Here is a 12,128-nt window from a genome sequence, read left to right as displayed (position 1 = left end):
AGTGGCGGTCTTTGGGACTGTCTGATATGGTGGAATATGGCATAGAACTACAGGGCTTTGAAGGGAGCTATGGAAAGCATTGTTGACTTCTAGGACCCCTTCAACCCCTCTAGAGGTGAACAGAGGACCAGCCCTATTAGGGCATTCATTGTCTGACACACCAAGTTCATGTTTTTCTTGTTAAAGGAAATGTTCACACTTTTAAAACTAGAGATAAGGGGAAAAGATAAATAAACCACAAGAAGCTGGGTGATGTTGTAAGTTTATAATCCCATCACTCAAAAAGCTCAGGTTTAAAGGTCACAGATGAAGGCTAACCTTAGCTAAAGAGCTAATTCTTGCCAATTCTGGGATATTTAGCAACACAACAAATGTTTTGTTAGGTAGGAAGAAGTCTTCTGTAATATTACTATGCATGTATATAATATATTATATATTAGTATTATACATTATATTAATTATATCACATTATATATTATATATTTAGTATATTATTTTCATTATATTATATTATTTTATTATAATATAAATGTAAATGTTTATATTACATTATATTGGTTATATATAATACACATATGCATATAGCATTCCACAAGGAGAATAAAACGTTATTTTTTATGGGCCTCCATGATCACTTTTCTTGGGATAAATTCTGATCAATATAGTTCTGAAGCAGAATTTGTGACAAAAAAATTGCCATATTGTCTTGCTTGTTGAGAAATGCTTCTTTTACCATTTCATTTTGTTTGATTTTTGTTTGGGCTGTCTCTATTGTGCTGAGGGTCTTTTGGAAGAGGTGGCTCCAGGAAGAGCCTGGGTCAGGATGCTTTTATGTCCTCAGAGTTCCAGGGCCCCCAGTTGAATGATATAGTGGCAGAGCAGGTAGACAGAACCTTAAGGAGTCTCAGAGCACACCTTTGGATGCAAACTCTTCTTCTTTCCCTTGCCAGGTGTTAAGTCCACTGGCCAAGAACCTCTTCCACAGGGCCATCGCTCAGAGTAGTGTCATTTTCAATCCTTGCCTGTTTGGGAGAGATGCCAGACCTTTGGCTAAGGTAAGTATCACTCCCAAACAGCTATTGAACCTTTTAAACTAATGCCTTGAATCTTTACCAGTCTGTCTTGCTACAAGATTCAGCTGAGATGCTCAAGGGCTTCCTGAAATAAGAATGATCGAGTAGGAAAGTCTGATGATTTCTTACCCACATCTAAGCCACATTCTACACTTACTAAAGATTTCATGTTGACTATGCTATGCAGTCATCCAGCCATGCTGCACACATTTCAGCATATGAGAAACATGATCAACTCCTGTGCGTGTCATAGCTAAGTATCACCCTCATATATGGGTAATGGAAAGTGAAATACAGAGAGATTGATTATCATAGCAAGCGTTAGAGGTGAGGCTTAAAACCAGACAGTGAAATTCTGGGTTTTAAACCTTAAATCTCCAACAGTCTCTTAAGAGACATTTTACATTGAGAATATCCCTCATCACCTTTTTGGTCCTGGGAATTGACATTGTGCCCATTTTATCAAGAAAGGTAACAGACACATAGATATTGGGTAACCATCTTGTACCTCTGGCAGAGCAGTAATAGAGTTTACACTCTGGTACTTTGTCCCCACACTTGCTCCTTTAGATTACTTTAATTAACACTCAGTTGTTTTTAGAAATAAGACATGGGCTAGGGTCCACTTTATGCATGGAGGGAGGGAACAGATATGCTCTTGACCCCTGATCTTTTACAGAAAATTGCTGCTCTTGCTGGCTGTAAAACCACCACATCAGCTGCCATGGTTCACTGCCTACGCCAGAAGACAGAGGATGAGCTCTTGGAGGTCTCACTGAAAATGGTAGGTATGTTTCACCACGTGGTCCCTACCTTGTGTACTTAGCCCAGGTTTTGCTTCATTCAGCTGTCTTCTGAAATCATTGTTATCTTTCAGGACAACGTCAGTCTTGTGATCTAAATTGAGATCGTCACTGATTCCTTAACATGAAAGGCCTACAATGTGAAACTGCTTAGCAAGAACATTTCACAAGAACTCACATGATAATTCCCCAGCTTTCTCAAAGTTTAATGTCATGGCATTCTTGTTTGCAGGTGTTATTTAAAGTTATAAAATAATCCACACTTCTACACATAATCAACAAAACGAAATAGCAAAAGGGGGCAAGGATATGCACTATACAGCTTCTAAGAAAAGTGAGCACCTGCCGGGGAAGTCATCACCCGCAGTGGACAGGGCTCTCCCACATCAATCATCAATCAAGAGAATCCCCAAGCATGGCCACAGGGCAGTCTAATGGAGGTGATTTCACAATTGAGATTCCCCTGTCATAGGTGGCTCTTGTCTGTGTCAAGATGTGGAAACTAAGCAACACAATATCCGTTTCCCATCCACTGCTGATCCATTCCTCCTCATAACCAGTTCTATTCAGTATTTTTTTTTACTAATCCAGTAGCGATACATCTAAAGTGTTTAATTCCTCTATTTTTAATTTATCTAATCCCCATTGATCATCCAGCCAACCTATATCTACACGCTTTTACCTAGACCTTCAAAACAGTGGTCTGTAGGTTTCCCTTGAACCCCGTGGAAGCTCCCTGGCACTATAATGTTTCTGCTTCTCCATGGACTGTGCCATTGAGGACACAGGGCTCCCTTTGTCAGGCTTATGTAAGGAGATCAAGGTGTTAGAAGAATTAAGTGAGGGTTATTTTCTAATACCCAGAAAATAGGCAACTATTTCAGCTACTCTCCATGTGGCACAGGAGGACTCAGCTTGCACAGGAATAGCAAGTCACTTTGAGGAAAACCAAGAGAATCCAATATCCAAGAACATTCTACAATATTTAAGACCTTGTAGAAGTACGTCCATGATGATCTATTGGTCCCAGTGTGCACTCACATGCACTCATACACACGAGTGTGCACATAATACACGACTCACTCTTGGATGATGGCACCACAATTTACAATGGAGGCACTATAGTGATTGTGTCCCATATGCAAATGAGCCCCATTAGCTAGAGTGCTGTAGTGCAATCACTGTAGTCCTTACAACAAAGAAAAGCATGGGTCACAATGATTTCCAGTGAGCTTAGTGGTGTCAGTTTTCTGAGTCCAGGTGAAAACCTTGTTTGGTGTCCATTGAGCAGAATAAAAGTATGCATTATAACAGAATCTCTAAGCAATTGGAATGTTCTGAAAAGATGCTATAGCCCATGACTATACCCAGATGCTCTGAAGATACCTGTGAATTTACCAACTCCACTATTCAACTTTCTGTTTTCCTTTTCCAGCATTCTAAAGCCATACCCTATCTGCTTAGAAGGCATTTTCCCTTAATTTAACCAGTAGGTTTAGTGTAAACTCAGTTGGACCAATATGGTTTTACCAAGATTTCTGACTTACATGGAAGTAGACTGTAGGGAAGGTTAGATGCCCAAACAGCACCTGGGAAGACCTAGTGCTGCATTAAACCAGGCAAGGGACCTAATGGATTGTACTGAAAAGTGGAGTATAAGATGTGATTGGAATTTGGGATCTTCCTTAACTGCTCCTCCTACTTATAGAAGCAGTTATACTCCAGATAATGTATAGTTGCCTACTTTCATAAGCAGAACCAAGGGAATGGGGAAATTATAGAAAGGCTTTCTACTATTATCCCAACTGTAGCTTTACCTCCTGCGCCTGACCTCTGTAGGCCACCTACTACCACCTTGACCTAATTCCACTACCTTCAAAGGAGACACTAGGGCATTGTTGCCAGTAAGGAGAGAGATAAGATTAGGAGCACAGGCATAGGCATTTAGCATTCTTCCCAGAGTTCCAATGACCCTGAATGGATCCCAAAGCCTGTTCCTCTACTGCCACCACCCCTGCATCATCATGATCTTCCCTGTGCCCATTCTCAGAGGACCCCGACCATGTTTCATTTCTGTTGCTGTGATAAACAATCTCAACAAAAATCCAACTTCAGGGAGCGATGGTTTGTTTTAGGTCACAATTCCTAGTCATAGTCCATCATTGTGGGGATGTCAGAGTGGTGGGAGCTTGAAGCAGCTGGTATATCTTATTAAGAGTTGAGAACAGAGAGAAATGATTGGATACATAGCCCTTGCTTATTGTGATCAATTATACCCTCTTATATGGAACTATTTGCCTGGGAAGCACTGCCCTCCTCAGTAGTCTGGATCTTTCTATACCAATTAAATTAATTAGGATACTCACCAATGGACAAGACCACCATAGCACCGTCACAATGTAGACTCTACCCCCATTGAGACTCCCTTTCCAGGTGGTTCTGGGTGATACCAAGCTGACAATCAAAGCTAACCATCACAGACCAGGTATAAGGTTCTCTTAACCAAGGAAGATTCAGGAGAGATCATCTAATACCTCTGAGGCCAGGCTCAAGGGATAAGCTTTTGTACAAAGAAGTTCTTTCCCTCTATCTTCAATTTCTCTGCTTTTTTTTTTCACAGAAATTTGGGACTGTTGATTTTCTTGGAGACCCCAGAGAGGTAAAGTCCTTTGTTTTCTGAACTATGGGTTCTTATAATACTTGTTAAGTCTTTCTATTGAGGGAGAATTCTTATTTGTAGAACAGGACTCTTCCTTGTGTGTACACTGCTGAGATCCAGAGAGGGGAAGTCACTTGTAAGGATTACATAGCTAGGAGGATCAGGGACGAGATGACTCCCAGTCCGTTGCTCCTGTTCAGCAACGTGGTGTCCCACAGAGGAACCTATCCCCTTGTAAGTGAAATTTCCAGCTTTTACAACAACCCTGAAGAAACAGTATGCACCAGAATTTTCTATGCTCAGGAGACTGTGATGGCTAAGGAGCCCTGGAGCCATCAATAGGAAGGACAGGTCTCCGAGGAGACGCAGATTTGATATGGTGTGAGGAGGGGGGGGGGGTGGATTTTAATCTTAGTGCAGAGGATACCACGGTTGTAGGAACTATTTAATCCTAATTCTGGGTTTCTTCCTCATCTATATCATTTAGTTCCCAGATAAAACACACACAGCCTTTATATTTATAATAAACCATAATTAGCACAAGAGCTGTACAGACACCTGCACTCTATGCTATTAGAATCTGCTTTCCTACTGATAACCCCAAGTTATTATTTATTATGGTTCACCTGGGCTGTTCTTAACTCCAATTGGCCAGACCTCAGAGCCATGTTCTCTTGAACTCACCTAATCCGTGGCAGGTCTCCTCCTCCTCCTCCTCCTCCTCCTCCTCCTCCTCCTCATGGTTTTACTCCAACCCCAAGCCTGGCAATCCTAGAACCTACCTATGTCTTTTCTGTCCAGATATTGACTGCATCTTTATTCACCAATGAGAAATAACTTGGGGACAAGGCCACATAGCTTCACTTGGGTCTACACGTGAACTCTCTTATTTCGGAGGCCTGCACTTAACATTACAATACACAGCAAAACCAAACTTCAACTCACCACCCTCTTACCACCAGCCAGGAAACTCTAACAGTGCCCTGCATCTTATCCCTCCTGCTCTTCCACCTCCACTGGCCAGGAGATTAGTTATGTAATATCTCTAGTCCCATCTCCTCTGCCACCTCCCTAGGGATCTGAGCACTTTTCTGAAAGGTTCCATGAGAAAGAAATGGGAGTTTTTTTCAACATCCAGAAAAAACTGCAAGAAGCACTCACTATGTAGCAGGATACGATTTAGGAACTGGGGCATGACAATGAAACAGACATACTGTTTTCTTATTGTGGTATCACAATAGGGAAACATAGTAAACTCTATGGTTTATATTTTCGTGGCTAGAGTCATGGTAAAGACAGTGGGAGCTGGAGAGCTGCATATGGTTTGATGTGAGCAGCAGGCTTAGGAGGTGACTTGAATGGTTGGTAGTGTCTCATTGGAGCTCTAAAGGAAAGAAAGAAGTCAGATGTTTAGAACCCTGGAGATTGAAGTGCTTCTGATAGAGAAGAGCATCTGCAAGGGTGTGCTGTAAAAGGCCAGTATGCTTGGGATGGAGGCAGTCAGAAATGACTGGTCCTGATGCTGGGTAGGTAATAGAGACAGACAGGAGGTAGAGCTGGTCCATGAACGGTTTGTACGGAGATTCAGCGTGAGATGTGAGTTGTTTGGAGTACTATGTGAAGGAATACCTGAGCAGGACTCACTGTGACTATGTGAAAAGATGAAGGAAGGAGGCCCAAGATTTCTCTTACCCAAACAGGCACACAACACCAGAGAACAGCAACAAGAATCCCAGGGAACACTGGCCATTGTACAGATTGTCAGAGTTACTACTGAGGAGGACTTCCTCTTGGATCCAGTTCAACCTGGGTTTCCTTCTGTGTCTATCACTTTTTCCCAGGATGTCACCAGACTCACTCTTAGGAATGTAAGAGTGACTAGCCATCTTAATAACCTGACCATTATTTTAAGATGGAAGTCCTTTCATGGAGTGGGTCCTATAAAACATTACCGAGTGCCAGGGATATTCCAGACATTAAACAGATGATATACTCTATGCTTTCCTCTTGGTATCCTGTCCTTCAGCATTCCTCCAACCCAGGACTATTTGAAAGTCTCAGAAGTCCCTGCAGATGATACTTTGCCCATAAGGTCATACCCTGCTTATTGTTTGGGATGTTTGAGCACAGTGCCCAATAAAGAGGACACATGATGCTCTCCTCTATGTGGTCAGCATGTATATTCTTTCAGAGAAGCTGCTTCTGTTGTCTGCTCCATGACAGCCTCTCTCCACTACAGTTTTTCTATGGCAGGGGTAATTAATTGTACAGAGGTCCTAGCTTCTATCGTCAGCCTGTTGGAGGAGGGTTTGGCTTTCCCCTGCATCACTCAGATATAGAATCAAGTCATAGACTGGTCACCTTGAGTAATGAATTCGATGTCCTCTTTTTTTAAAATTTATTTTTTATTTTTTTTATTAAAATATTTAATGTATTATTTTTAAAATTTTTTATTAGATATTTTCTTCATTTACATTTCAAATGCTATCCCGAATGTCCCCTATACCCTCCCCCCCTCCGCTCCCCTGCCCACTCACTCCCACTTCTTGGCCCTGGCGTACCCCTGTATGGGGCATATAAAGTTTACAAGACCAAGGGGCATCTCTTCCCAGTGATGGCTGACTAGGCCATCTTCTGCTATATATGTAGCTAGAGACATAAGCTCTGGGGGTACTGATTAGTTCATATTGTTGTTCCACCTATAGGGTTGCAGACCCCTTCAGCTCAATGTCCTCTTAAAACTAAATATTTTTCAATTATTTGAGCTCAAAGAGAAAATACTTTGTCTTCTTGCTTGCTCTTTTATACTAACAATTGTCTTGCTTTGGGTCTATTTAGCGCTACATTTAAGAACAATACTTTGTTGGTTTTTAAAAGCTCTTTGTGATCATCATCTTAGATACTGGTGGGTTCAGCAGTTTGTATATAACAAGATACTGGTTCCTCCTTACCAGAGTCTATTAATGGTCAATAATGCAGAATTAAAAAGCAGAACCCTTTCAGCCCTTCTCATATCTTGACTTATTGTTGATATGGCCTGTTGTGTGTGTTCAGCATGGCTTATAAATTATTCATAGAAATTGTTGTCTAGGGGAAGGTGGTTTCACATGCTTTTCCTCTGTATCCCAATACTTCCTGCCATTCCAGAAGGTTCTCCAAGTCTTAGCAAGGGTAGTGTACATATCTTGCTTGTTCTCGGGTAGGACAATCGCAGACTTTACATTTTCATCTTCCCAGAGCTACCCCTTCCTCCCTACCGTGATTGATGGAGTGGTGCTGCCAAAGGCACCTGAGGAGATCCTGGCTGAGAAGAGTTTCAATACTGTGCCCTACATGGTGGGCATCAACAAGCATGAGTTTGGCTGGATCATTCCAATGGTGAGAACATATGTATCCCCTTTTATAGATGGACTGACAGTTCCAATCATCACAATTCTGGGGCTGCTCCCAAGCCTCCTTTCTGCTTCCAGTTTTTCTGGAGACCATGAGAGATACCCCCATTGCCATGAGTGGGCACTGCCATAGTTGTCCAGAAAGCCTAACTATCCACTGGGGATTTTAGTCCCAGCAACCTCTCTTCCCAAACACTAACATTTCTGAAAGAAATGTTAGACTGGCAGGCCAGAGATAATATCTGTGCAGATAGAATAACTGAGAACATCTACAAAGGAGAGGGAGCTGGAGTGCAGGGCTCAGGCAGGGCTCAGCAGCTTGTACCTTAGACTCGAAGTTTCAGTTCTCATAGATTTTCACAAGTGCTCTTGGGTGCCCTGTTGCTGAGATTCAGAGGCAACTCATTGAGTTCTAAAAGCCAAGGAGGATTTTTTTAATACATTGTAGATAAAGTTGGACAGTGAGTAATCTAATTAGGAACTTTTAGTTTACCTTTAGTAGTATGACAGAAATATGCAAAAGAGAAGACATGACCTGAGTTCAGTCCCTGGCTCCAATATCTAGATAGCTTTCCAGGCTGGGAGCTCAAGGAGGCTTTGTGGTATGAATGGTGAACCTGTCACAAAGCTACTCACTTTGGTGAGAATTTTATTGTAACTTACAACTCCATTGTCCTCCACAGTGGACAGCAAGAAAATCAAACATCTCCTCCAGATGTTTACATTTCCAAAAGGTTTCAAATGTTATAAGCAAATGTTCTCTCAGGTCTTGGAAAAATAATTCCAGCAAGGAAACTATACGTTACAGGCTAGAGAAATGATTCAGAACTGCAAGCTCTCTAACTGCCCAAGAGAGGGCTCAGGGGCCAGTCTGCTCAGCACCATGTTCAGGTTGGAAAACTGAATAACTTCCGCTGAGTGTCCTGAGCTGGTGTTGTGCTAGGGTATGACCACTAATTGCTAGAAGCTGTGGTAGAGTAGGGTCAACTCTTTGAGTACAGAAGTTTGGATGAGGTATGGACTCACTGATGGTTCTACAGTTGTGCTGGAAAAGAACTTCGGGGATCATAAAAAGTGTACAGCCACATTGCTGATTTTGGCTTCTTCAGTCACCCGAGAGCGTGGGTGAGGGTTTGAGTCTTCTGTCCTGAACTCTCATTTCTACATTATTCTTCTGACCAAGGTGTTACTTCATTCTTGTGTATGTGATATATATGTAGTTATATAGTTATATAAATAGTTATATATATAGTAATATATAGTTATATACAGTATATAATACATATATATATACACAATTTACACTATATTCCATACAGTATACAATATATACTATATAAGAATGTATAATATATTTAATACAAATATAAATAAAATATATTGTCTGTATATGATACATATTATATTTTACATGTTACACACACACATCCTTGTACGATTCATTTGTCACATTGGCTATTTTTTTCTAACATGAAATCACACACCAATCAAGACCCAGTGAAGAAGTTTCCTTCTGTATTAATTTGGATGTTTGGCTGTTGGATTTCTTCTTGTCATGTCTCCACAACTCATGATTGTTTATAAACACATCTCTTTAACAGTTTTTGGGCTTCCCACTCTCCGAAAGAAAACTGGACCAAAAGACAGCTGCATCCATCCTGTGGCAGGCCAACCCAATTCTTGTAAGTGTTGAGGGAATCATGATAGCTGTTTGAAAAGTAAAGAAGTCCATATGATTCCCCAGAAATGCAGACTTAATCAATGATTGGAAACATACTTAGATGCTCAGCTCAGCCTGACTTCCTTTCTTACTTCCCCATCCTTGGAAGAAACACACTTTTGTGATTTGTAACCTTCTCCTCTGGTGACTGCAGACAAGTTCTTGGGGAAAATATTTTTTGAAACTTAATGAGCCAAGTTGGATGGAGGCATAAGATTTACATAGGTTACTATGAAGAGGTATAGCCAATGGGGGTTCCGTGGTGGTTACAGATTTTGGGTATTCTGATCTTCTGGTACACAGGCTGCTGTTGTCTATAGGTCCCTGGGTGCCCTGGGACCTGTAGAGTTAAAGAGAAGTTACATCGCTGAGAATCGTATGACCTGTACCTTCTTTATTCCATTTCCCAGGAGTATTTTATTTGGAGGTTAATTTATTGGATACTAGAGGTGCCTTTCCCAGAAAACAAGAGAAGTTAACAAAAATTGTTTTTACTTTGAGTGCCTAGGGATGATGATGATGATGATGTGATGATGATGATGATGATGATGATGATGATGATGATGATGATGATGTGTGTGTGTGTGTGTGTGTGTGTGTGTGTGTGTGTGTATCAAGAATAGTGCCTTTCTTTAAGGACATAGCTTGAGATATCCCCCCACTGGAAAACAGTTTTAAAACCAGTAGGTGGCTTCAGCCACATGGACTTTTGCCACTGAAGCCAGTGGGATAATAATGATATGTTGTGGAAATTCCTAACTTCCAAATTTAAGCTTACAATCTACCAAGAACAAATGAACCTAAAAAATTTGCATTATTCTTCTCTGCATCACATTCTTCTTCGGAAGTTGCCCTCTTTTCCACTCACTGTCCAAACTAGAAGAATTTGGCATAGCACTCAAGTGACTCAGAATCAAAGAAGGCCTGGTAATTGTCTGGAAAAGCTCCCTTTGTAATAGGTAAGGTGGCTACTTTCTGGTTCATTTCAGAACATCTCTGAGAAGCTAATTCCAGCAGCTATTGAGAAGTATTTAGGAGGGACAGAAGACCCCGTCACAATGACAGACCTGTTCCTGGACTTGATTGGAGACGTTATGTTTGGTGTCCCATCTGTAATTGTGTCCCGTAGTCACAGAGGTAAGACATAAGAATAGGGGAGGAACATAGACTCATCAGACAAGTCTCTAACTTCTTCCTCTTAGCACAGATAGATATGAAGCCTGCTGAGGGTCAGGTCTCAAAGGCTGGCTCCCTATGGCCTATAATGTTTACTCTTGTTTCTACCAGTAAGTGTCTATGAGAATAATGTTCACATGCAATTTCATCTAGGAGGTGATCCTAGAAAACATTCTAAAGAAGTGTGGGGGGTAAAAGCTTGGAAAAGACCGAGGCTAACCTGGTGGTCACTCCACTGAGCCACTTTTGTAGCCCTAAGGATTACACTTTTAATATGTTGTTGAACTGCACTTGGTAACAAGCTGTTGACGATTTTTACATCTACGATCATAAAGGGTGTTCGGCTGTAATTTTATTTTCTTGTAGTGTCCTTGTCTCTCCTTTTAGCATCAGGATAATAATACTCTCAGAGTTTTATGGAATTTCCTCTCCTTTGACTTTTAGAGCTGTTTGGGAAGAGCCTAAGTACGGATACCACCAATGCTTCCCTTTAATTTGTGGTCTGTTTATCAGTGACATTGCAATAATCTGGGTTTTTTTTTTTTTGCATTGATGGGTGACTTCTAATTACAGTCTCAGTCTCCTTACTCCATACTGAACTGTTCAGATTGGCCATTTCTTCTTGATTCTGTCTCAATCTGTCTTATTAAATAAAGTGCTTATTTATCTGCTTTAATCATCATTCAGTTGGTCGGGATGCTTTGCTCTGTCTAGATATAAATCATGGAGAAATTCTTCAAGCACAGGTATCTGGCAGCTTCTTTTTGGCAGCCTTGACTGTGGGTGTAGGCAGGTGGGGTCAACTGTAGGTGAGTAGCCTCTCATCGTCCAGTCATGTGCTGTTGAGAAACAGTATGAACTCCCTGTAGCTCCTACATAGGTCCAGGAAGCCAAGATTACCCAGCCATTTGCTGTGTCTTTGGAGCTTCTACAAAAGCAGCAGGGAGGTGGGCCTGGGTATCCAGATTCCTTGGTCTTTAACAGGAACCAATGTTGCAACTCTTGTGTAGGCTCAAGAATGGGACATTCCTTAGCCCTTAATATTGGTCAGTGCCACGACTCTAGTGCTTGACCAAGGGTCTGAAGCCCTTAATCCAAAACTCTAAATATCCTTTGCAAAATCTGTTAACCAGAGTCTGCTGTATCCTTTTCGGATCTTACCTCCCCAGCATTTCCTGCTGTCTTTCCTCCCACTGACTTTCTTCCTGGCTCGGTTCTTCACAAACTCTTCTGCTGCTTCTGCCTTAGCATCTGGGGTTTTCTTTCTTTCTTTCTTTCTTTCTTTCTTTCTTTCTTTCTTTCTTT

The 12,128-nt window shown here is 41.4% G+C and overlaps 1 protein-coding gene across 1 annotated transcript in view; it reads left to right on the top strand.

Moving 5' to 3' along the window:
• The window catches only part of LOC110337257 (liver carboxylesterase 1), a 34,014-nt gene that overhangs the window by 8,926 nt on the left and 12,960 nt on the right, over positions 1 to 12,128 (top strand). Inside the window, exons 6-11 of the mRNA XM_021220061.2 lie at positions 951 to 1,055; positions 1,753 to 1,857; positions 4,497 to 4,535; positions 7,773 to 7,913; positions 9,529 to 9,609; positions 10,637 to 10,784. Coding sequence (XP_021075720.1) covers positions 951 to 1,055; positions 1,753 to 1,857; positions 4,497 to 4,535; positions 7,773 to 7,913; positions 9,529 to 9,609; positions 10,637 to 10,784 — 619 coding nt within the window. The remainder of the gene's footprint in view (positions 1 to 950; positions 1,056 to 1,752; positions 1,858 to 4,496; positions 4,536 to 7,772; positions 7,914 to 9,528; positions 9,610 to 10,636; positions 10,785 to 12,128) is intronic.

The sequence above is a fragment of the Mus pahari genome, chromosome 20, assembly GCF_900095145.1.
Source record: "Mus pahari chromosome 20, PAHARI_EIJ_v1.1, whole genome shotgun sequence".
NCBI classification, from domain to species: Eukaryota; Metazoa; Chordata; class Mammalia; order Rodentia; family Muridae; genus Mus; species Mus pahari.
The sequence above is the reverse complement of the archived record's forward strand: the minus strand, read 5'-3'. Positions and strand labels throughout refer to the sequence as shown.